Source organism: Opisthocomus hoazin, chromosome W, assembly GCF_030867145.1.
Source record: "Opisthocomus hoazin isolate bOpiHoa1 chromosome W, bOpiHoa1.hap1, whole genome shotgun sequence".
NCBI lineage: Eukaryota > Metazoa > Chordata > Aves > Opisthocomiformes > Opisthocomidae > Opisthocomus > Opisthocomus hoazin.
The window spans coordinates 47,199,044-47,225,325 of NC_134453.1; the positions used below are offsets into that span (position 1 = coordinate 47,199,044).

Sequence of the window (26,282 nt, forward strand, 5' to 3'; positions counted from 1 at the left end):
GGACCCTGCTCTTGAACATCAATGGTCCCAGGCATCGCAGGACCTCCAGCCGGCACCGAGGGATTCTCGGGGAGAACCTCTGATCACTGGACCAAAAAGTTCTGAGCAGGGACTATTAATAAGACAAAGGCATTCTTCCAGTATCACTTTTGTTGCCTGCCTGCTGTCTGTTCATAAGTCTTTGTAATATTTGGATTTATGTTGAAAACTTGGTGTGCCTGCGTGTGTGTCTGTGTGTGTGTGTGTGTGTGGTCGCGACCATAAATGTGTGGTTTTATGTGTTTGTTGTCATAGTGTTTGTATTTCTGTGTTCTGATGGATTTATTTGGGTTTTGTGATCTAATGGATTTGTCTGGACTAAGTAACTGCCTTTGCATCTTCTGGTTTGGTAAGTTTTCCGGTTTTTGACTTTAGACTATTGTATCTGCATTCTGATTTATTGGGGCTGCGGAAGTATTTGATGCAGCAGGAAACAGATGGGGAATTTCTGGCTGGTTAATGTCACTAATCAAAATGTTATTGCTTATTGTTGTAGTGATTATGGCAGTGATTATGTTGGTCCCGTGTATAATACGCATAACACAAGAGGCACTAGAGGTAACTGTGAAGAAAATTTTTGTGATGCAACTAACACAAATTGAGCAAATGTTTTTAAGGCAATGATAAGATAACTTAGCTTTTTGAAAAGAAAAAGGGGGAGATGTTGGGGTCAATGTAGCTTGAGAATTAGCACGACTAGGAGGCTGCTGGTAAAAGACAGCTAAGAATAGCCATTGAGAAAGTTCTGATAGTGCACATAGTGTGGGTTAGCAAAACAAGATGTGTTCAAGGACGTGGAGGCAGTCTGTTGCTATTGGCGTTAGTGCATAGTTACCAATCATAAGGGAGTGTGGGGCGTGTGAACAGTGTGTGATTTATGTCTGTAGCCTATCCGATGTAAGCGTAATCGTGTGTACAGATATGGCAAATGTATATAAAGGCAGAAGCGGGGGAATAAAAGGATCCAGCTGTGTATCTTACCAATGCGTGAGAGTCGTTCCCGTCCTTTCTCGGATGCTGAGACCCGGCAAACTGGGACATGGGGAATTGAAGAAATTGCTCTGTCTTTACCACCAACAGAACATTATTTGCACACATTGTTACGGTTTGGCTGTGGCCGGCAACAAAAGCGCCACGCGGCCGCCCCTCCCCCCGCTGGGGTGCGGAGGAGAATGGAAAGAAACAGGCAAAAAACTGGTAGGTCGGGATAAGGGCAGTTTAACAGAACAGCAAACAAAGGGAACAGGAAAAACAACGATACAGATAAGGAGAAAACACAACACAAACCACAGAACAGAGCCGCTCTCACCGAGCGCTGCTGCCGCGCGCTCCCAAGCCGCGAGTGAGTTCCCGCCGCGCCACCCCCCCCACCGGCACCCAGCATGACGGCACATGGTATGGAATACCCTGCTCTGTTTGGCCAGGTGGGGTCAGCCCGCCCGGCTGTGTCCCTTCCTGGATTCCGGCGAAAATTAACCCTGTCCTGGCTGAACCCAGGACACACATCCTGCTGCAAATTCATTTGTAGAATTATTACAGGAATTTACAAAGGTGCGATATTTTGCCTTTGAACTTATTGTTCAGGCAAAAGGATAAATAATGTTTTGCTGTAAGTGACATTAACCTATTTGTAGTCCTGAGAAATGTCATCTTCTTGGGCTTAGCTGAATTAAAAGTGCACTATCTCTGTTGAAGAGGATGAAGATACTGCAGGTATAGTAAACAGGACACTATTTTTGCTGTACTTTCATATAATTATTATTCACCAAAAGAAGTTAATCACCAAAGAAGAACTCACAGAGACAAAAGAAGTTGCTTAGCTTGTCAGCATCAGGGAATGTGAGATGCTGAAACATGACTCCTTATATCCAGAAGTGGGTATTACAGAAGCTAATGGATGGTCTAATGCACAATCTTAGTATTATGAGCCAACAGCTCCCCTTGCAGTACAAAACTATAATTGTTCCTAAAAGTACATATATCACAGAATGTTAGGGGTTGGAAGGAATCTCTGTGGGTCATCTAGTCCAACCCCCCCAGCTTCTTTGCTCTTCTCTAGACACACTCCAGCTACTCAATGTCCTTCTTGTAGTGAGACATCGTAGCTCTTGGAACTGACCAATGCTTCCAGTTCATCCTGTTTGTTTTTCAGATTACGTGCATTGGTGTACAAGCATTTCAGATGTGATCCTGAGCCCTGAGGGTCTTGTTCTCTTAGTCCATGGCCAGCTTCTTAAGAGGACCCTGCTCCTTGTCCTGCCTGCGATCCTGATCCAGATTCTGATCCATGCATTCCTGTCCAGTCCAGTTCCAGACTACTGCGAAGGCCAGTCTGGGACTTCCTAGTGCCTGCCTGGCAGCTGCTGGTGGGATGCCAGTTCCCCAGCACCCAACTCTGGGAAACTCGCTATCGGTTTTATATATTTTGCATTTTTTCTCTTATTATTAGTGTTATTAGTAAAGCTGTTTTAATATTCAGTTTGTAAGTCTCTCTCCCTTTTCCTCCTTTTTTCGTTCCCATGGTGGGGGTGCAAGGGTTAATAGACAGCATCTGCCAGTGTATTTATCGCCACCCTGCTCTAAATGGTGACAGGAGCATGCATGCTAATTTACATGAAAAGCGAGGCTAACTTAGCCTATAGCAGAAGAGGTGGTTATCACCATCTAATTAATTAGCATGAGAAGTGAGAAACTCAACTAAGGGGAGGGGGCTAGCTGCCTATAAAAACTGAGAAAATCACTGTAAAGGCTGCGCCCCCTAGGACCTGGACCCCCCCCCCATTTGGCCGGATCAACACTGGACCCAGGACTGGAGATATCTTTTCATTTCTTCTTTTCCTCTCTATATTTTCTTTTCCTTCCCTCCTATGTTCTTTTCCTTCTCCTTTGAATTCATAAAAGCAAGGCTTATCGTAATCATACCACTGTAGTTTGACTATCGTAATCGTACCACTGTAGTTTGCTTGCCATAATTGTACCACCATAATTTGCTTATCGTGCCTCAGTAGTTTTCTTGTCACAATCGTGCCACAACAAGTTTATTTATCATAATTGGGAATAAACATTGTAAAGTGATACAGGATCTCTGGTGTCGTTTCACTGTAATCCAACCAAGGGGATCGGCGAATCTGAGTCACTCTCGTTAATGGAGTGGGACATTTAATCACTCTCATTATTGGGGTGTGAGACCTTCCTCCATCGATCCTAGTTTAAAGCCCTCTCAATCACTCCCGTCAGCTTACGAGCAAAGATGTGTTTTCCATATCGGGACAGGTGGATTCCACCAGGCCTCAGTATACCTTGTGCCTCAAAGACTCTTCCATGGTTATAAAACCCAAAGTTCTGACAGAGGCACCAGTCCTGGAGCCAAGTATTGATGTGTTGGGCACACCCGTCTCTTCCAATGTGTCTCCTCATTACTGGGAGGATTGAGGAAGACACTGCCTGTGCTCCTGAATCCTTTAGCATTCTTCCCAGGACCCCGAAATCTCTTCTGATTGACCTTAGACTTCTTGTTGCAACATCATTAGTACCCACGTGAAAGAGCAGGAGTGGGTAATAGTCCAAAGGCTGTACTAAGCTCATCAGTTGTCTGGTTGTTGGGGTCGATGTAGTTTGAGAGTTAGCATGACTAGGCCGCTTAAGCAAAACAGTTAGCATAACCGAAGAGGCTGCTGGAAAGGGCAGTTAAGAATAACAATTCAGAAAGTTCTGATAGTGCACATGGTGTGGGTTAGCAAAACAAGATGTGTTCAAGGACGTGGAGGCAGTCTGTTGCTATTGGCGTTAGTGCATAGTTACCAATTATAAGGGAATATGGGGTGCGTGTGAACAGTGTGTGATTTATGTCTGTAGCCTATCCGATGTAAGCATAATCGTGTGTACAGATATGGTAAATGTATATAACCGCACAAGCGGAATAATAAAGGAACCGACTGCGCATCGTATCAGTGTGTGTGTGAGAGTCGTTCCCGTCCTTTCACGGATGCTGAGACCCGGCATAAACCAAATACCACTTTCCAATCTGTTGCCCTGATCTGGTCTCACAAGGACTCTTCACACAAGATCTTACTCTGTGAGGCTGATAGTAGCTCTTGTTAGCCACAAGGATCATAAAGTTTGCATTAATGGAAGCCATAGTTAAAGAATTTTATAGGGGCTCTTTCTCCATACATAGAAGGAACAGGGAACGTTCTACATGTGATTTTGGCAAACTGAAAATATTTAGTGTTTCAGATACTTTTCAGCGGATGACCTGGTGCACATCTTGCCATAGTTCAGGAAAGAGAGCAGTTCATGTCTTTTAACATGCAGGATCCGTCTTATTATCTGCGGATTATGATGAGCTGTAACCATTCAGAGTTTGGGATTTTTTCATTTTAGCTGATGTTGTGTATTCACCAAAGCCTTGCTGATAGTGGAAGGCTGTCATTTTCACAGGGACAACTTTTTTTATTTTTTTTCTCTCATAATGAAGACCGGACAATAGAACATTATCTTGAGCAGAGATTGTTCACTTCTTTGTGTGATACTTTTAAACTTCTGCAGTGTCATCCCAAACGTCACTTCCAGGACCTCCAATTGTGTCTTCATACATCATACTGATCCTTTCCCCATGAATGATCATTCTGCTGAGTATCAGAATTATTTTTTTTTATGACTTAGTACAATGCACATATTTAGGGATATGACTTTTTATCTTTTCCTGCCAACAAGGATTTTATGACAGAGTGTTCCCTTATTTTGGAACCTACTTGAATAATCATCTGACTCAGGATCACTTTGTGAAGAAACAATGTCTTGTCATCCATGGCATTTGGCCTGTAGTACATTCAGAATATGTCTTATTTCATGTTCAGTGTTTACATGTACAGGTTATGACAGAGCAACTTATTGCTGCATCAACAAACAAGGTTGAATCAGGTCTCCCCTGCTTTGTTGGAGAGGACTGAAGCTGTGGATGTGTGGAATTGTTGATGAGGTTGATATTTGAATTGTTTTTTTCTGGCTTTTCCAGCTCTCTTGTGGGCAGTGTCAGCAGAGCTGCGTGAACCTCATTCATGAGTGCAACCACCAACATCATTCATAAGAGAGGAATTACATGAACCAGATTTGTTTGTTGCTAGGGCACTATCATGTCTTAAGCACTATCATGTCCCTGAACCATTTAAAGCTGATAGAGCCTTCAGGAGGCTGTGCTACAACTGTTGTTTTAGAAAGGAAAATCTCAGGTTTTACAAGGTGCTATTTATAGGGTAACAATTTGAAGTTTGTCAGTGTACGAATGTAGGTATGAAGTCTCTCTCAAAGAAAGAAGAATCAATAGACTAAAAACTGGCTAGTGGACATGAAATATAACTGTGATTAAATCTTCTTACTCTGAATTACTGAACTTTTTTTTTAAAAAAATCAGTGATCTGGAAGAAAACTATCTATCTAAAATGTTGAGACACTAGTAAATTCAGATTTCATTATTTTCATTAGATTCAGATTCATCAGAACAGATTTTTCATTATGTATTGTGCTTGGCTAATTGTCTTTTTCCAAATGTAAACTTATACACACAAAAAAGAAAGCTTATAGGAGTTGAGAGTGGCTGTTGGTCTGTCTTTGGGAAGGTGTTGGAGTTAATGGGAGAAATTTGAAAATGCTCTTGCGATCTCTAAATCTATAAATGGTGAAATACTGTATCAGAAGACTGTGATATAGGTGAGACTGCTAATAGAATACAGGGTACAGTTCTGATAGATATTGAAAAACGTGTGTGTGAATGTGTAGTGAGGGGGGGTGTCAGTGAAAAGCCATAAAAGCATGTAGAAGACGAGAAAGAACTTTTTTTAGCCCCTTATGGAGTTCAATTTGTTTAGCTTAATGTTAAAGAGTGTTCTGACTGCAGTCCAGAAATACTTATGCAGTACAGAAGACCTTTCAGTCCAGAAGATGGAGACAACAGATATCTCTAACATGGAGCCAGACCAATTTATACTGAATATAAGGTAAGTTTAAAATAGTGAAGATAATTATTATAATGGCTATGAGGATTGCAGTGGATTCCTCATCACTGGAAATCATAATCTAAAAGGGTATTTCTTCCCAAGAGAACAGGGAACCCTAACAGTTGTAAATTCAACTGAAGTGGATGAAAATAATAATTCCTTCTATATTTACTACAACATGATTTTTTATTTTGGAATAGGTAAGTAGGTGTCTGCTTCCATTGTCTTGTAGCTTTGAGAATTTTTTAGTATTTGCTTCATGTTTTTATGCCTTTGAACAAATAATTCTGAGGACTTCTCAAACTGTTACTTATAAAAGGTTAATAATTTCCTTCACTACATGGATGGATGAAGTGAAAAAAAAAACCCAAACAAATTCCAGTGTTGAAAATGCTTTGTTCTATGTAGCTTTCATGAAGCAAAATATGTATTTTAAACCATGTGTTTTAAAATTGTTTGTTATTTTTCTCTACAGTATTGTACTCTTGCTGAGCCGAAAGCATGCACTGGAAGAACTCAAGCAAACAGTTCAGCAATTAAGATGCTCTGAGGCAAAATTTGCAGCCCAGAAAGAACTACTGGAACAAAAGGTTCAAGAAAATGATGGGCAAGAGCCACCACCTGTAGTGAATTACGAAGAAGATGCCAGATCAGTCACTTCTATGGTAAGTTTTGGATTTCTTTAACTATATCATGCAGCCTTGCTATTGTACTTTAGTCTTGGGATCAGAGGCCATTCAGGGTGTAGTGGGCCTCAGATCCTCAATACCCCCAGCTCCAAAACCCTAGAGGTTGACCTCAGGTTTCTCCTGGTGTTTTCTGCCAGAGGCTCCAGGTGAGGCCATGCTCCCTGGCTACTGTGTAGAACATGTTTCTCACAGCTGTTCCTTACTGGACCAGCTCAAGGACTACCACATGGCCTGTCCCCTGTTTGATCTGTTGAGGGCTCCAGTCAAAATAGTTCCTCTTTTGGGTCTCTCGATAGAGAGGGCTCACAAGCTGGCTATAACCCAGAATGCCTATTTCCAGAAAGCTACAATGCCTAGGAATTCTCGTGTTTCTTTTTTATGAACTGGTGGGGACATGGCTGTTATCTTGTTGATCAAATCCATAGGGATGTGCCCATGTCCATCCCACCATTTTATTCCCAAAAACTGGATCTCCCGTGCAGGTCCTTTGACCTTGTATTGTGTACTGGTTCTGGCTGTGATAGAGTTAACTTTTCTCATAGTAGCCTATATGGTGCTGTGCTTTGCATTTCTATGTAAAACAGTGTTGATAACACACCAGGGTTTTGGCTACTGCTGAGCTGGGCTTGCACATTGCCAACACTTTCCCTCTCTCTTCCACCCCAAAAGTCAGTAGGCTGGAGGATGGCAAGAGGTTGGAAGGGGACATAGCCAAGACAGCTGACCCAAACTGACCAAAGGGATATTCCATATCATGTAATATCACAATCAGCAGTAAAAGCTCAGAGAAAGGAGGAGGAAGTGGGGACATTTATGGTTATGGCGTTTGTCTTCCCAAGCAACCATTACGTGTGCTGAGATCCTGTTTTCCAGGTCTACCAATGAGAAGTAGTGGATGAATTCCTCTTTCTGCTTTGCTGATGCATGCATCTTTTGCATTCCCTATTAAACTGTCATTATCTAGATTCACAGCTCTTCTCACCTTCCTTATGTTTTCTCCCCATCCTGTAGGAAAGCAGTGGATGAGAGGCAGGGTGGGTGCTTGGTTGCCAGACAGAGTCAACCCACTACAGCCCTTTTTCGCGCCCAGTGTGGCGCTCAAGATAATGACAGTTTTGACCTGAATGTGCTATAGCTGTCGTAGTTGTTAATTGGCAGACTTTTGTGCAGGTCACAGAGCTTGCTTGCTTTACTGTATAAGAGTCTAGGGCTTGTTAGTGGCTACTTTTAGCTCTTGCCATTTGCTGTGCTGCTTATCTCTCTATTTTACTGTGCCTGGGAATAGTTTGATAAAAACAATGACCATGTGCTTGGCACTGGCATTGATGCCATTCCTGTGCTGGCTTGGCTATTTTATGGAGAGAGTGAGGGATTAAATCTCTTTTTTCTCCTCTGGGATTACAGAATCACACAATCACAGAATGTTAGGAGTTGGGAGGGACCTCTGTGGGTCATCTAGTCCAACCCTCCTGCCGAAGCAGGGTCACCTACAGCAGGCTGCACAGGACCGCGTCCAGGTGGGTCTTGAATATCTCCAGAGAAGGAGACTCCACAACCTCCCTGGGCAGCCTGTTCCAGTGCTCCGTCACCCTCAGAGGGAAGAAGTTCTTCCTCATCTTCAGATGGAACTTCCTGTGCCTCAGTTTGTGCCCGTTGCCCCTTGTCCTGTCACTGGGCACCACTGAAAAGAGTCTGGCCCCATCCTCCTGACACCCACCCTTCAGATATTTATAAGCATTTGTAAGGTCCCCTCTCAGCCTTCTCTTCTTCAGACTAATGCATGAAGCATGGGGAATAAACATGAAGAGTTAGAAGTCTGTGTGCAGTTGCAGGGCTACAATCTTGTTTGGATCATGGAGATGTGGTGGAGTGGCTCCCATGACTGGAGTGTTGCAATGGATGTGTACAGGCTCTTCAGGAAGGACAGGCTGTGAAGATGAGGATGGGGAATTGCCCTTTATGTGAGAGAGCAACTGGAATGCATGGATCTCTGCCTAGGGATGGATGAGGAGCTGATGGAGAGCCTATGGGTTAGGATTAAAGAGAGGACAGGTAAAGATGACATTGTAGTGGGTTTCTGCTATAGGCCACCTGACCAGGAAGAACAAGCAGATGAGGCCCTCTACAGAAAGATAGGAGAAGCCTCACATTCTCGGGCCCTGGTCCTCATGGGGGACTTCAACCACCCCGATATCTGCTGGAGGAACAACACAGCAGGGCAGAAGCAATCCAGGAGGTTCCTGGAGTGCATTGATGATGACTTCCCCCTCTAAGTGACAGAGGCGGCAATGAGAAGAGGTGCTTTGCTGACCTCATCCTCACCAACAAAGAGGGACTCACTGTGGGTGTGAAGGATGAAGGCAACCTTGGCTGCAGTGACCATGAGATGGTGGAGTTCAGGATCCTGAGGGGAAGGAGCAGGGCAAAAAGCAAAATTGCATCTCTGGACTTCCGGAGAGCAGGCTTTAGCCTCTTCAAAGACATGCTTGGAAGAGTTCCATGGGATAAGGCCTGGAGGGAAGAAGGGCCCAAGAAAGCTTTTTGACATTCAAGGATCACCTCCTCCAAGCTCAGGAGTGGTCCATCTCAATGGTCAGGAAGTCAGGCAAAAATGCCAGTAGGCCTGTGTGGATGAACAAGGAGATCCTGGTCAAACTCAAAACCGAAAAGGAAGCACACAGAGGGTAGAAGCAAGGATGGGTAACCTGGGAGGAATACAGAGATGCTGTCTAAGCATGCACAGATGAGGTTAGGGAAGCGTTAGAGCAGCTCATGAAGAACTGCAGCCCGTGGGAAGGACTCATGTTGCAGAAGTTCATGGAGAACTGTCTCCCATGGGAGGGATCCCATGCCGGAGCAGGGGAAGAGAGTGAGGAGGAAGGAGTGGCAGAGACAACGTGTGATGAACTGATCGCATCCCCTGTTCCTTGTCCCCCTGTGCCACTTGGGGGGAGGAGGTAGAGAATTCAGGAGTGAAGTTGAGCCCGGGAAGAAGGGAGGGATGGGGGGAAGGCAATAAATTAAGTTACTTTCCCCAAGTTGAGTCTGTTTTGCCCATGATGATAATTAATGAGTGATCTCCCTGTCCTTATCTTGACCCATGAGCCTTTCGTTATATTTTCTCTCCCCTGTCCAGCTGAGAAGGGGGAGTGATAGAGCGGCTTGGTGGGCACCTGGCATCCTGCCAAGGTTAACCCACCACAGATTCTCATAGAGAAGCTGATGAGGTATATGCTGGTTAAGCAGACAATGAGGTGGATTGAAAACGGGCTGAACAGCCGTGTCCAGAGGGTGGTGATCAGTAGCACAAAGTCTAGTTGGAGGCCAGTAACTAGCAGTGTACCCCAGGGGTCAATCCTGGGCCAAGTCCTGTTCAACATCTTCATTAATGATCTGGATGATGGGGAAGAGTGTATCCTCAGCAAGTTTGCTGATGACACAAAAGTGGGAGGAGTGGCTGATACGCCAGAGGGTCGTGCTGCCATCCAGAGGCACCTGGACAGGCTGGAGAAATGGACTGACAGGAAACTCAAGAAGTTCAACAAGGGGAAGGGCAAAGTCCTGCACCTGGGGAGGAATAACGCCAGGCACCAGTACATGCTGGGGGCCACCCAGCTGGAAAGCAGCTTTTCAGAAAAGGACCTGGGGGTCCTGGTGGGCATCAGGTTGAACATGAGCCAGAAACGTGCTCTTGCAACAATGAAGGCTAATGCTGTCCTGGGCTGAATTAGGCAAATACTGCCAGCAGGTGGAGGGTGGTGATCCTACCCCTCTACTCAGTACTGATGAGGCCACACCTGGAGTCCTGTATCCAGTTCTGGGCTCCCCAGTGCGAGAGAGATGTGGACATACTGGAGAGAGTCCAACGAAGGGCTATGAAGATGATTAAGGGACTAGAGCATCTCTCCTATGAGGAAAGGCTGAGAGAGATGTCTGTTTAGCCTAGAGAAGAGAAGGCTTCAGAGGGGATCTCATCAGTGTATATAAATACCTGAAAGGAGGATGCAAAGAGAATGGAGCCAGGCTCTTTTCAGTGGTGCCCAGTGACAGGACAAGAGGCAATGGGCATAAACTGAAACACAGGAAGTTCTGTCTGAATATCAGGAAACACTTTTTCACTGTGAGGGTGACTGAGCACTGGAACAGGTTGCCCAGGGAGGTTCTGGAGTCTCCCTCCTTGGAGATATTCAAAAGCTGTCTGGACATGGTCCTGGGCAACCAGCTCTAGCTGACCCTGCTTGAGCAGGGGAGTTGGAACAGGTGGCCTCCCAAAGTCCCTTCCAACCTCAACCATTCTGTGATTCTTTGAACTTGTTTGTGAGGTGACAAGGAAATGTGCCCTGAGGTGGTTGATCCCTGGGTGGCAGGGTGTGTGGAAGGATTTGGCAGGTGCTTAGGGCATGTAATCCCATGTTGAATTGGTGCATCACTTGATGTAAGGGTGCCTTTCCTACCCCATGGAACCCAGCAGCTCCTAGCACTGTATCAGGGCTTGGCCTGTGCCTATCGAGCCTCTGTTCAGTACCCTCAAAGGAGTGCGATTGAGACTGAAACCACCTCTGAGGATGCCATGGATGAGATAGGGACCCAAACCCCAGCTACAGTAATTGCTCCAGTAGTCAAAAAGAAACACTGGACACAGAGATCGATGGGTCCATACCATCGATTAGTAAGGGAGGAGGAGGAAGAAGGGTCTGATCAGGAAGATGGTCTTTTGACAAGGAAAATGGGAGGAGGAAGTGAGAGAAATCACCCAAGAGGCAGAAACTACCTGGTCCTTGACCACGGGCAAATTTTGAGATTTGCGGAAAGATTACAGCCACCAGACAGGTGAGCAGATTGCTGCCTGGCTGCTCTGATGCTGAGATAGTGGGGTCAACAGTCAGGAGTTAGAAGGTAAGGAAGCCCAGCAGCTGGGATCCCTCGCTAGGAACTGGGGAATTGACAAGGAAAGCGGAAAAGAGGTGAGAATCCGCAGCCTCTGGAGGCAACTCTTGTCGAGTGTGAAGGCGATATCACAGAATCACAGAATGGTAGGGGTTGGAAGGGACCTCTGTGGGTCATCTAGTCCAACCCTCCTGCCGAAGCAGGGTCACCTACAGCAGACTGCACAGGACCTTGTCCAGGCGGGTCTTGAATATCTCCAGAGAAGGAGACTCCACAACCTCTCTGGGCAGCCTGTTCCAGTGCTCCGTCACCCTCAGAGGGAAGAAGTTCTTCCTCATCTTCAGACGGAACTTCCTGTGCCTCAGTTTGTGCCCATTGCCCCTTGTCCTGTCGCTGGGCATCACTGAAAAGAGCTTGGCCCCATCCTCCTGACACCCACCCTTGAGATATTTATAAGCATTTATTAGATCCCCTCTCAGCCTTCTCTTCTTCAGGCTGAACAAGCCCAGCTCCCTCAGCCTCTCCTCGTAGGAGAGATGCTCCAGTCCCCTCACCATCCTCGTAGCCCTGCGCTGCACTCTCTCCAGTAGCTCTTCATCTTTCTTGAACTGGGGAGCCCAGAACTGGACACGGTACTCCAGATGGGGCCTCACTAGGGCAGAGTAGAGGGGAAGGAGAACCTCCCTCGACCTGCTGGCCACACTCCTCCTAATGCACCCCAGGATCCCATTGGCCTTCTTGGCAGCCAGGGCACACTGCTGGCTCATGGTCAACCTGTCATCCACCAGGACACCCAGGTCCCTCTCCACAGAGCTGCTGTCGATCAGGTCCACCCCAAGCCTGTACTGGTGCATGGGGTTGTTCCTCCCCAGGTGCAGGACCCTGCATTTGCCTTTGTTGAACCTCATCAGGTTCCTCTCTGCCCAACTCTCCAGCCTATCCAGGTCTCGCTGAATGGCAGCACAGCCTTCCGGTGTGTCTACCACACCTCCCAGTGTGATCATCCCTTCAAGGATGATCTTGTAAATTACCAAGGGAAGTGGAATACAGCGGAGGAATGAATCCAATATCTGATAGACGTAGCTGTGCTGCAAGTCGTCTACAGTGACCTGGACGACAACCAGGTCTCCAAAGATCCGGATGATGTCCAGTTTACAGGGGCTGAAGGTTAACAGTGGAATGCTGCGGCCTGAGCCAAGTCATGCCACCTCTGAGTGCGGCCATACTGGAAATGCTAGAATTCCATATGAACTGGAGTCAAAGGCAATGAAGTGATATGCCACAATTGATATTGCCAATGCGTTTTTCTCAATTCCTTCGGCAGCAGAGTGCAGGCCACAGTTTGCTTTTCGCGTGGAGGGGTATCCAATTCACATGGAACTGACTATCCCAGTTGTGGAAACACAACACAATGGAATTCATGCATATTTTGGTAACTTATTTTTTCCTGTCATGTAAGAAGTAGACATTTAGTCACAGTTAAATCCTGTGGCTCACTTGTGAAAAGATGTGTGAAATGAATTTATCATTCCAAGCTTGATAGGCATGCAAGGAAAATTATACACTGTGTTGTCCCCGTTAATAATGCTTTTTTTCAATAGTCAATTTAATTCATCAATACTTAAAAAATAAATATCAACTCTCCAGTCGACTCAGGAAGGAGTATTTTACTGTAAGTAGTTGACATGCAGTACTACTGGAGTCTGATAAAAAGAATAAGAATTGTATTGAGCGGTGTTAATTTCAAGTAGCTAGTAAATTCCCTTTTAGCCTTTTTTCTATTCCTATACGAAATGTTCTTTTTTATACTCTATTTTCATGACATAAAAATTATGGAATATTGCAGAATTTTGCTGCTAAAGAAGTATAATAACAATTTATTTTACTAAGACAATGTTTATCCTATATCTTGTAAACTAAAATATATTTGGGAGTAATTTTCAAACAATGCTTTATTCTGTATACGGATTTAATAGATTTTGTTGCTTATTCAGAATTCTTGGAATAAACTGAAACTGCATTTATTACATCATCAGATTTTCAGTTTCTTCAGTCAAGGGTGTACGTTCAAAACTTTGAAGCAATCTTTTTTTGTTACACTGGAAAACAGATTTATTATGTTTAAATTTTCCCTTTCTTACAGCTTAATTAACCCATAGCTAATTAGAATGAGATTTTTAATGTATGGTCTCTCTGCTTTAGGTTTAATTATTTTTAAAATATTCATTAAAATACCTCATCTGTGTCTGAGGGTGAAGTTATGAAAAATAAACTAAGTTTTTCAGTGTTAAAAATACATTTCTGTATTTTTGAAAGATTCTTTGATACTAAATTTTGAGAGCTGACAATGAATCAGATATTAGGAAATAAACAGTCGTTGAACTAAGTCAAGTTATAAACACTTTGGACTTTCCATTTACTTGTGATGGAAGTAGTTGTAATGAATAGCTCTGTTCTTAAAGGATTTAGAATCCAGATAGTGGTGGCTGCCTGTCCTGGTTTCAGCTGGGACAGAGTTAATTTCCTTCTCAGTAGCTGCTGTGTTTTCGATTTAGTACAAGAAGAATGTTGATAATACACTGATGGTTTTAGTGGTTGCTAAGAAATCAAGGACTTTTTCCAGTCCCCCATGTTCAGCTAATGAGCAGGTGTGCAGGAGCTGGGAGGGAGCACAGCCAGGCAGCTCACCCAAGCTGGCCAATGGAAATATTCCATACCGTAGACATGCTCAGTTTATGAATGGGGGTTGGCCGGGGGGCAGGAATATTTTTTTTTAATCTTTTTTTCCATGAGTTGGAATCCTCTCTTTCCCGGGAGTTCGAACTTTTCCAGGAGTTCGTTTCTTTTCTTTGTCTCCGACTTCTGCGTTCTGCGGTTGCTGCTCGGGGACTGGCTGTAATTCATTCGTTGCATAGTGATAAAATTGTATTGTATATAGTTTGCTTTGCGTAATCATTATTATCATTATTATTAGTGGTATTAGTATTATAGTATTAGTATTTCCTCCGTTGTCTTATTAAACTGTCTTTATCTCAACCCACAAGTTTTACCTTTTGTCCATTTCTCCTCCCCATCCTGCTGGGGGTGAAGGGGAGGGGTGAGTGAGTGGCTGTCTAGTGCTTAGTTGCCAGCTACCGGGTTAAACCGTGACACTGCCCCTGTGGTTTATTGTAGTGCCAGAAAATAAATGGATCCTATTACTTGCACTGATTGGCATTAATATTTAAAAGTAGTGTATTATTAGAGAAGATCAAATTAATAAAAGAAGAAAACAAATTAAGGATAATGCAAGTATGTATCTATGAATTTTATTATGTATGGTGTCAAACCAATACCTTTTTAAAAAAACAGGTATTTCAGGACAGCTGATAATTAAGTCCTCTGTCTTAAAGGTACAAAAGAATTTCAGATCTCTTAAAGTTAACAATAGTGATATGTTGCAGTGGGATCTAGGACTCGACCAATATAATCCATAACAGTCAACTTTATTAGCAGAGAATCTAGATTATATAGACAGCACTCAATTGTGATTAGTCACTATACATAAACACTCGGTGCAACACTCAGCTATGATTGGTCACGATGCATAAAAACATCTATCAATAAAACACCCCGGTTACATGATTAATACTCAAACTATGATTGGTCATTATTCATAGAACGACTGCTTACCTGCAGCTGGCCTGAGAACGATTGTCTTTCCCACAGCCAGCCTGGGAAAGGTCTGTTTTCCCACAACCAGCCTGAGAAAAGCTTTGAGGCCTGTGCTGCTTGAAGCCTGTGCTGCTACAAACTGATCGAGTCCATATTCAGTGTCTGGGTTGCTCACAATATGTCCCTGTTCCTCCAGAAACCCCACAGTGATATTTAAAATAATTGCACTAAATATTTATGGAATTGCAGAATCTTTCAGCTCTTCAATTAGTATGCATTAGCATAGTCCCACTGATGTTGTCACAAGTTTGCTGGTTTATATCAGTAGCATATCAGTCCCTACCTTTTATTCAAACAAAATCAATACGTCTACATTCCATGTCCTCCAGTAATTCAATTATTAATGCACAGAGGTAAATCCATATTGATTTGCTTGGTTTTACTGGAGATATTACTTTTTTCCTAGGACAAGAAGGACAAAGTCTCAAAGTTGGACACTATACGTCACTCCATAGCTGGAATTATAAGATCTCCGAAATCCATGTTGGGCTCATCGTCGGTAAGTAGTATCAACAATGTAGAATTCTCTTATTTTTACAGCTTAAGTAGGATTTTTTTTCTGAAATATCACACATTTCTGTTTACACAGGAAAAAAATAGATTAAAATGACATTACAAAAAGCACAGTTCTGACCGATCAGTGGATATGATAATATTGTGACATAATAGCATGTCAGAACAAATTTATTGCACTTCAGAAATAAGAATTTGTACATTCTTTGCCGCTCCCAGATTGGTGCTATACTTGAAAGATTACCATTTCCTGTGTGGTAGATTTACTAGTGACGCTGTATATCATGATATTCTGCAGTAGGTTAGATGGTCAGGCTTGTTTTACCCATCATTACAATAATTATATTTCCTGAATTTATTGTAGAGGTACCATCATATTATTATTGTTGTTGTTGTTGTTGTTGTTGTTATTGTTATTGCTATTATTATTATTATTATTATACAGAATCACAGAATGGTAGGGGTTGGAAGGGACCTCTGTGGATCACCTAGTCCAACCCTCCTGCCGAAGCAGGGTCACCTACGGTAGGCTGTAGAGGACCTTGTCCACGTGGGTCTTGAATATCTCCAGAGAAGGAGACTCCACAGCCTCCCTGGGCAGCCTGTGCCAGGGCTCCGTCAACCTCAGAGGGAAGAAATTCTTCCTCATGTTCAGATGGAACTTCCTGTGCTTCAGTTTGTGCCCATTGCCCCTTGTCCTGTCACTGGGCACCACTGAAAAGAGTCTGGCCCCATCCTCCTGACACCCACCCTTCAGATATTTGTAGGCATTTATAAGGTCCCCTCTCAGCCTTCTCTTCTCCAGGCTGAACAAGCCCAGCTCCCTCAGCCTCTCCTCGTAGGAGAGATGCTCCAGTCCCCTCATCATCCTCGTAGCCCTCCGCTGGACTCTCTCCAGTAGCTCCTCATCTTTCTTGAACTGGGGAGCCCAGAACTGGACACGGTACTCCAGATGGGGCCTCACTAGGGCAGAGTAGAGGGGAAGGAGAACCTCCCTCGACCTGCTGGCCACACTCCTCCTAATGCACCCCAGGATCCCATTGGCCTTCTTGGCAGCCAGGGCACACTGCTGGCTCATGGTCAACCTGTCATCCACCAGGACACCCAGGTCCCTCTCCACAGAGCTGCTGTCGATCAGGTCCACCCCAAGCCTGTACTGGTGCATGGGGTTGTTCCTCCCCAGGTGCAGGACCCTGCACTTGCCCTTGTTGAACTTCAGCAGGTTTCTCTGCACCCAACTTTCCAGCCTATCCAGGTCTCGCTGAATGGCAACACAGCCTTCTGGTGTATCTATCACTCCTCCCAGCTTGGTGTCATCAGCAAACTTGCTGAGGGTACACTCTAACTCTTCATCCAGGTCACTGATGAAGAAGCTGAACAAGACTGGGCCCAGTACTGACCCCTGGGGGACACCACTAGTTACCAGCCTCCAACTAGACTCAGTGCTGCTGATGACAACCCTCTGAGCTCTGTCATTCAGCCAGTTCTCAATCCACCTCACCGACCACTCATCCAGCCCACACTTCCTGAGCTTCCCTGGGAGGATGTTGTGGGAGACAGTGTCAAAAGCCTTGCTGAAGTCGAGGTAGACAACATAGACGGCTCTCCCTTCGTCTACCCAACCAGTCATGCCATCATAGAAAGCTATCAGATCGGTCAGGCATGATTTCCCCTTGGTGAATCCATGCTGACTACTCCTGATAACCTTCTTTTCCTCCACTTGCTTGATGATGACCTCTAGAATGAGTTGCTCCATCACCTTTCCCGGGATGGAGGTGAGGCTGACCGGCCTGTAGTTCCCTAGGTCCACCTTCTTGCCCTTTTTGAAGATTGGAGTGACATTGGCTTTTCTCCAGTCCTCGGGCACCTCTCCTGTCCTCTAGGACCTTTCAGAGATGATGGAGAGTGGCTCAGCAATGACATTTGCCAGCTCCCTCAGCACTCGTGGGTGCATTCCGTCGGGATATGTACCTAGGGTGGAGGCCAGATGTTACTTGAAAACCTTCCTCCTGAAAACTTGTCTGTGTTTTCCTGAAGCAGAAAGATGATTGTCCCAACCCCATCAAAACAAACAAAGAAACAGTTGAAGCTGAGCAGAATTCTTAAAACTGCCCTTTAATTGTGATTTTTGTCACTGGAAATATTAGATCGAAATAGTTTTTTTGAGAAAGACTTAGAATGAATAGGCCTTCTATTTTATTTGTCACTCAGATTACATCGAAAGACCCAGTAAAATGTATTTTAGTTAAGCAGCGTCTAAGATGTGTGGAAGAGATTACAGTTGCATAGGCATATATATACATACATATATAGAGTGTATGTGTAGGAAAATTGTGTATGGTGATAGAGAAGTGGATTAATAAATATCATGAAATTATAGAATCGTAGAATGGTTTGGGTTGGAAGGGACCTTAAAGATCATCCTGTTCCAATCCCCTTGCCATGGGCAGGGACACCTTCGACTAGACCAGGTTGCTCAAAGACCTGTCCAACCTGGCCTTGAACACTTCCAGGGAGAGGGCAGCCACAACTTCTCTGGGCAACCTGTTCCAGGGCCTCACCACTCTCACTGTAAAGAATTTCTTCCTTATATCTAATCTAAACCTACCCTCTTTCAGTTTGAAGCCATTACCCCTTGTCCTATTCCTACAGGCCCTTGTGAAAAGTCCCTCTCCAGCTTTCTTGTAGGCCCCCTTCAGGTACTGGAAGGCTGCCATAAGGTCACCACGGAGCCTTCTCTTCTCGAGGCTGAACAGCCCCAACTCTCTCAGCCTTTCCTCATAGGAGAGGTACTCCAGCCCTCTGATCATCTTTGTGGCCCTCCTCTGGACCCGCTCTAACAGGTCCATGTCTTTTCTGTGCTGATGATAATATGATAATGAGATAAAATTAGGACAGTAACACTTTTCATATGGAAATTGTGGAAGTTGTTTGACATATTTAAAATGTTACAGGAAATACTCTGCTAAAATATTAAAATATCCCTACTGAGAAATGGAATTTCCAAATTATCATTATCTTTGTATTATAAAACTTATAATTTGTGCAAAATGCAACATTCTTTTATAACATAAGCATATTAGAATTTATGTTGCTATGACCTCTTCTTTGTGTAGGTGAGACATAGCCTTCAACTTTCTGTTTCAATGCATTAAGCAACTTGTTAGGATTTTTTTAAAAATGTAAAAAATCTCTCTAAAACCACTGCAGACAAAAAAATGGGGGAGAGAACAAATTTTAAACAAGAGGATAAAGATTAAAAAATGTAGGATGAAAACAGAAGTTGTCTGTCAAAATTGTCATCAGTTTTCATTAAAGTATCACTTCAAATAAAGAATTTCTGTGCTTCATTCTGATTTTCATGCCAATTCATATCACTATTAACTCCACTGAAGTTGGTGTAAACCTGGGTATAAGTATATGGTAGGCAGGATTACTGAAGCTTTGGAATATGTTTGGAAGAAATGGTATCAGAATTGGGTCATTTGAGGCAAAAAGTCAAATCTAATTAATGAGTGTACTCTCGATTAGCTTTTATTTAAATGAGCTTCAAAGTCAGTGTATATAAAACAATCAGTTTTGGGGTTTTTTTTTGTGTGTTGTGATTTAGTGATTTCTTGTGTATTATAAAAGCTAACCATGCATATACAGATAAAATTTGCTTCATAATGTGGTTAGCTGCTCAGCTTTTTCCTGTTGACAGTTACATAGCTGTGCTGATTGATTGCTAAATGTATAAACTGGTACTTCAAACTTAATAACCATCCAAAAGTATACAACTTGATTCTGGAAGGTTTATTATTAAAAAAAAAACATAAACCAATCGGTTTGTTTATTTGTTTTAAATAGATCAATGCAAAATAGAATCTAGAAGCAGAGTAGAAAAAGGGCCAGTATTGATTCTTTTCTAGAATGTATTCTAAATAAAAACATAGTGTTAGCCACCTGGTTTCATATTATACATTTTAAATATATTTAAAATTTTAAAGGGAAACTATATCTTGGTTTAAACGTAGTATTATTCCAAAAATGTTGTCCCATAATTAATTGGTGAGAGAAGTTTAATTAATTTCGTGTTTAATTAGAGAAAACTAATTTTTTTTAGTGTCACCTAAAGAAAGTGGCAGAGAAACCAACCCTGTACTTCCTCAGGCAACCAGGAGTTTAGCAAAGATGAACTTAATTGTTTATTACATGTTAGTACTTAAATGATTTACAGGTTCTCAGAATAAGAACGTAAAAGGTAATACAGGAAAAAGTACAGTTTTGCAGAAAATACAGTGAGGTTAGGGATTCAATTGGCTGCCTCCCTTCTTCCCGGGCTCAACTTCACTCCCGATTTCTCTACCTCCTACCCCCAAGCAGCACAGGGGGATGGGGAATGGGGATTGTGGTCAGTTCATCACACATTGTCTCTGCTGCTCCTTCCTCCTCACTCTCTTCCCCGGCTCCAGAGTGGGATCCTTCCCATGATAGTCCTCCATGAACTTCTCCAAGGTGAGTCCTTCCCACAGGCTGCAGTTCTTCACAAACTCATCCAGCATGGGTCCTTTTCACAGGGTGCAGTCCTTCAGGAACAGACTGCTCCAGCATGGGTCCCCCATGGGGTCACGAGCCCTGCCAGCAAACCTGCTCCACCATGGGCTCCTCTCTCTCCACGGGTCCACAGGTCCTGGCAGGAGCCTGCTCCAGTGCGGGCTTCCCACAGGGTCACAGACTCCTTCGGGCATCCACCTGCTCTGGTGTGGGGTCCTCCACGGGCTGCAGGGGGATATCTGCTCGACCATGGGCTTCCGTGGGCTTCAGGGGCACAGCCTGCCCCACCATGGACTTCATCACAGGCTGCAGGGGAAAATCTCTGCTCTGGCACCTGGAGCACCTCCTCCCCCTCCTTTTTCACTGGCCTTGGTGCCTGCAGAGTTGTTTCTCTCACATATTCTCACTCCTCTCTCTCGACTGCCATGCCACAGCAGGTTTTTCCCCTTCTTAAATATGTTGTCCCAGAGGTGCTACCACTGTCACCGATTGGCTTGGCTTTGGCTAACAGTGGGTCTATCTTAGAGCCAGCTAGCACTGGCTTTATCAGACATGAGGGAAGCTTCTCGCAGCTTCTCACAGAAGCCACCCCCTTGTAGCCACCCTGCTACTGTGCCACGCAAACCCACAACAGGGAGTCCAAGTATCGCGTTAAAGCGTTTTAAGGAGTCTGATAAGCGGCAAGAGGGGAAAGCCCTCCCATTGAGTCACAAGGTTCAGAGCAGACCCCCTTGCTTTCTAAAGTCCTTCTCAGAGAGGAGCCTAGGTGCGACTGGATCCACTCCTAGTCCCAGACTTGGTCAACAGTTTATGTCTAAAGGGTTCTGTGTGTAGCCACTTACCAGATTCAACATTTGCCTGTCAGAGCCCTCCCAGGGACTTTCACTGAAAAAGTTTCACAAAGTTGAAACAATAGATAATTTGTTCAAGCGACAGTTATCACAGATTCGGGATTGCCGTTGATAAATTCACTGTCTACAAAAGTTGAGCTCAAAGTAATAGTTTAGCGCTTTAGTTAACAATGTGTTCCCGGGGATATGTCTGACAAAGTCAGAGGCGCGACTCTTACCAAAAAGGCGTCCCTTCTTGGGGGGGGAAGAGAGGTTCAGGCCTGTCGACCGGTCCGTCAGGTGAAGTTCTCGCTTGGCTCCTCCCCCCAAAGAGGGTTTTCAAGTGCCAATTTTTATACTTTTGAAAAAGTCTTTTGTAGATCTTGGTGAGGTGGGACTAAGTCAATTATTATGTGTCGATTGGCTCTTGGCATAGCATATTGTGTCATCAGAAGCCAGACTCAGGGGTTCGGCATGCCCTCAGGGCAGGGAGCTTAGTATGTGCTTATGTGGGGCCTTCTGTTTTTTTATCTGAAGCAACATCTGGCTGTGCAGCCTTTGTTGCACCCCATGTGCCACTTATTTTACAGTGGTGGGCCATCACTGGTTACTTCTGTCTGATAAGATAAGCAAAGCTCCTTGTTCAAGTCTAATAGCTTCGTTTTGTTAACTCTTTGGTGCTTGACACACGAGTCCGAGCAAGTCTTCCTCTTGCATTGACAAGTCCAGCAAGGCCATCGACCCACACGAAGTGTCTATATCTTCTCCAAACCTGGTGTGTAGGTGAGTGTGCGTGTGGGATTTGCTAGCAAACTTCAACCTGGACTAGCTGGCAAGTAGGAGGCCCTGGATCTGGGCAGGGATATCAGGCAGGCAAGGCTTCGTGCTGGTATACACAGGAGCACTTGTGAGTGTAGAGTGCCTGTGGGGTGAGTGTGTGAGTGCATGTCTGCTAACAAGCATCGAGCTGGACTAGCTGGCAAGTAGGAGACCTGTGGAGTGGGTAAGAGGTCCTGGGATCCAGGCAGAGGTATCAGACAGACAGAGGGGCTGTGCTGATACTTGGGGGATCCATGAATGTGTGTGGACTTGTGAATCGAGAGTGCCATGTGTGTGCCTTCACTAGTGACCTTCCATCTCTACCAGCCAAAGAGGAGGAAGGGAACTTGGCTGCCTATACTTATGTTTTATGCTAGTCCTATATGCAGGTGCTTTTGAAGGCAGTATTTGACCACCCTTGTAACCAAGGTGATGGAATCAGCTAACCATAAAGCACGAACAATGCTGCTATTATGTTCCTGGTACAGCCCTACCCACCTGGACATTAGCTCTGGGAACGGAGGGTCTAGTCTCTAGGTAACCATTAATGTTAAACAACAGTAGTGAAGGGGATTTTTAATAGAACTAGCATTACCCAATAGTTGCAGGTGCATTTATAGTACCTATCTATTGTGTAAATTAACTGAAGCAGAGAGTCTTGCATCTCCATACAAAGGGGTCAGTTTTTGATAGGGGCTAGAAGTCTCCTAGAACCAGTCAAGACGACCCCACTGTGTGGATGGGAGCCAGAAGAGAGCTGAGTTTGCGCAGAAACAAAAGTCAATCAACAAACACTGTGATGAAGAGGATGAGCCTTCATCTTGGGACCCCCGACGACCACCACTAGGAGGCACTGCGCAAGCGCAGCTGGGAGGAGTCTATGGAAATGACTTCTTAGAACTGATTTTAATATGAAAGGGATAAGTTATGTAACCTAATGAATATGTATATTTTTGATATATATAAACTACACGGAAAAGGTATGAGGTATGCACGTTCGGTGGAATTATCCCCCGTGCATCCGGCGCTGCAATAAAGAATGCCTGCCTTTTAACACTACATTGGTGTTACCAGGTTTTATTCCCGGATTTTCGGTGACACCCTCACAGTAAAAAAGTGTTTTCTTGTGTTCAGATGCAATTTCATGTGTTTTAATTTGTGATCATTGACTCTTGTCCTGTCAGTGGTTACTACTGAGAAGAGCTCTTCTTCATTCCCTCCCATCAGGTATTTATATACAGTGAGAAGATCCCCGTGAGCCTTCTCTTCTCTAGGCTAAACTGTCTCAGCTTTCAGGCACTTCTCATATGAAAGATGCTCCAATTCCTTAATCATCTTTGTGGATCTTTGCTGGTATCTCTCCAGTATGTCCATGTTTCTCTTGTACTTGGGAGCCCAGAACTGGACACAGGACTCCAGGTGTGGCCTCACCAGTGCTAGGTAGAAAGGAAGGATCACTGCCCTCCACCTGCTGGTAATGATCTTCCTAATCCAGGCCAGGAGGCTGTTGGCCATCTTTGCTGCAAGGGTGCATTACTGGCTCGCGGTCAGCTTGGTGTCCACCAGGACCCTCTTCTTGGGGGGAAGATCCTTCTGTGCAGAGCTGCTTTCCAGCCAGTCAGCCCCCAGCCTGTACTGGTGCCTGGGGTTGTTCCTCCCCAGGTGTAGGACTTTGCCCTTCCCCTTGTTGAACTGCATGAGATTTTTCTCTGTCCATTTCTCCAGCCTGTCGAGGTGCCTCTGAATGGCATCAAAACCATCTGGTGTATCAGCCACTCCTCTTAGCTTTGCATTGTTTACAAACTTGCTGAGGGTGCACTCTGTCCAAGTGTTCAGGTCACTAATGAAGGGGTTAAACAGTATTGGCCTCAATACTGATCCCTGGGATACACCACTAGTGACTTGCCTCCAACTGCACTTTGTGCCACTGATCACAACCCTCTGAAGTCCTATGTAGGCTTCCTTTCTGGGGTCTACTTGTTCCTTCTCTGAGACTTTGAAGTTCTTCCTAGTGTTATTTTTTGTTAGATAAGTCATCTTAACCTGAATGACTCCTCAGGGAGATCTTAAATATGCAGGTGGCCTCTAGTCTGCCCAGTTACATTGTGTCAAATTTTTCTCTTGCATGCATCAGTGGAGTGTTTCTGTTCTCTTTCCCAATCCTATATGGCAGAAATATCTTGTTTCATCTGGGTAGATCAGTAGCTGAGGTTCATTCAGAACAGTAGGTTTCTTTTGTATCTGATAGGGTTTTATTGAGGATTCAGTTTTCATTCTGTTATCTAAAATGCAGTTCAACAGGCTTTTCTGGGCCATGTTCAGATATGTGTTCAACTCATGATGCAATATGGAGTCTATTATTTTATTCAGAGATTTATCACTCTAGCAGTGAGAATTTGTATGATCTCTGGCATTAATGATTTTGAATGACATAGAGCCTAAGTAAGGGCTTCTCAGTCTAGCCATAACAAATAATTCCGAAGTAGTCATTGAAATAAGTATATTTTTCTAAGTGTTTTCTTAAACAATGTAAGCTTGTTTAAAATTAATATGTGAAGTTATAGGTTAAAACTCATTACCTTCCATTTGAATAGCAGAAAATTAGAGTCTTTGTGCCTTCAGAAACTGAATGTAAGTTCATAAGCTCAATATGCCCAAGTGCCTATTCTCTGTTATGGTGTAAATGCTAGGAAGAAAATGGCTCTTAGAATTATTAATTGATTTGGAATGGGATTTTTAAATTCTATGAAAATAACTTAGCCAGTATAAATACTTTTGAAAACTCAATTTCTTACTTTCTTGTGTTGCAGAAATTTGTCTCTGGATAAAGACATGCTTAATTTTGATCTGTTGTTAATAGCATGTCAGAATGTGTGAGAAAGGCTGATAGCTTGGTATTTTTTTAAGAAATAGAATGAAAGGTGATCAGTTTTCCTTTAGTGTAAATAAATAGCCTTAATTTTGTTTTTTGATAGAAATATGCAATTTAGATACAGAAATGGAAATTATTGTTGTTTATCATGCTTTTCATGGAAAACTAAACTCTAAAAATGTACTGTTATAGTAACATTTTTCTTTGATTTTTTTTCCAAGTTCTTTGATATAATATCAACTACTGAGAAACCACTGGCAGAGCAAGACTGGTATCATGGTGCAATTCCAAGAATAGAAGCCCAGGAGCTGTTAAAACAGCAAGGAGACTTCTTGGTGCGAGAGAGCCACGGGAAACCTGGTGAATATGTCCTTTCTGTGTTTTCAGATGGACAACGGAGACACTTTATCATACAATATGCTGATGTACGTCTCTGATATAGTACTGAATATTTAATGTTAGGAAGTTAATTATTTCAGCTAAACAATTTAGGATCTTCATAATTTACTATGGCACATAGCTTTAGCCTGTATATGAAAATATGAAAGCTCTTGGAAATATTTCCATCAGTGCTCAAGTTGGAGGAAAAGGTAATTTTGGGGTATAAAAAAAAATATGAAATATGAGGCTATTCTACATTGTTTATCTTATGTTGAAAAAACCAAGATATTTCCGTAAATGTTTTGAAATCCAGAACTTACTACTAATAATTTATGCATGTACATTTATTTTTAAACCTGTTTTAACAGTTAGTGGTTATTAGGGTACTTTTAATTCAGATTGTAAAGATTCCATTGAATCTTCCTAAAAAATGGAAACATTCACTTAGAAGAAAATATTCTGTGCTGTTTTGTATATAGCTGGGAATTGAAGTCCATGCCGCTTTGAAGATACATGAGTTCCTTTTAGCCTTGTGGATGTTATGTTCAGCAGAAAACAAATGCTTGTGAATATTACATAGCATGTATGCTTCTGAGTAAAGACCAAAATTGATCCCCTTGTTTCTCTAACTTAGGAAAAACTGGTCATTTTAAACTACATTAATATTTATTAGCTTTTACCAAATGTATTACTTTTTATTTTTAATGCATTTTTTGTTTTTATTTATATATATGTATTTTTCTTTTTACCTTTCAGAATTTAAAACTCATTCAAAATAAGGTAGCACTCACAACATTACTAGAAATGCTTCTGTCTCTTTACTCTGTGAATGTAGGTACAATATACCAGTAAATCGATCTCAGTTTTGATTCAGCAATATTGACAAAACATACTTCAGTCCGATGCAATAAAATCTCCCAAACTTCAGTCAAACTACACAGACAAATGCACAAATATGGTAGAATAACTATGCTTACACTATGTTTCCCAGTCTAAATCCCCAGAT

At 43.4% G+C, this 26,282-nt stretch overlaps 1 protein-coding gene across 7 annotated transcripts in view; it reads left to right on the forward strand.

The window, feature by feature from the left end:
- The window catches only part of LOC142365534 (tyrosine-protein kinase Fer-like), a 226,937-nt gene that overhangs the window by 81,070 nt on the left and 119,585 nt on the right, over nucleotides 1-26,282 (forward strand). For all 7 annotated transcript variants that reach the window (XM_075446347.1, XM_075446351.1, XM_075446348.1 and 4 more), the window contains 3 exons: nucleotides 6,511-6,700; nucleotides 15,732-15,824; nucleotides 25,117-25,320. In XM_075446347.1, the coding sequence (XP_075302462.1) occupies nucleotides 6,511-6,700; nucleotides 15,732-15,824; nucleotides 25,117-25,320 (487 nt within the window). The remainder of the gene's footprint in view (nucleotides 1-6,510; nucleotides 6,701-15,731; nucleotides 15,825-25,116; nucleotides 25,321-26,282) is intronic.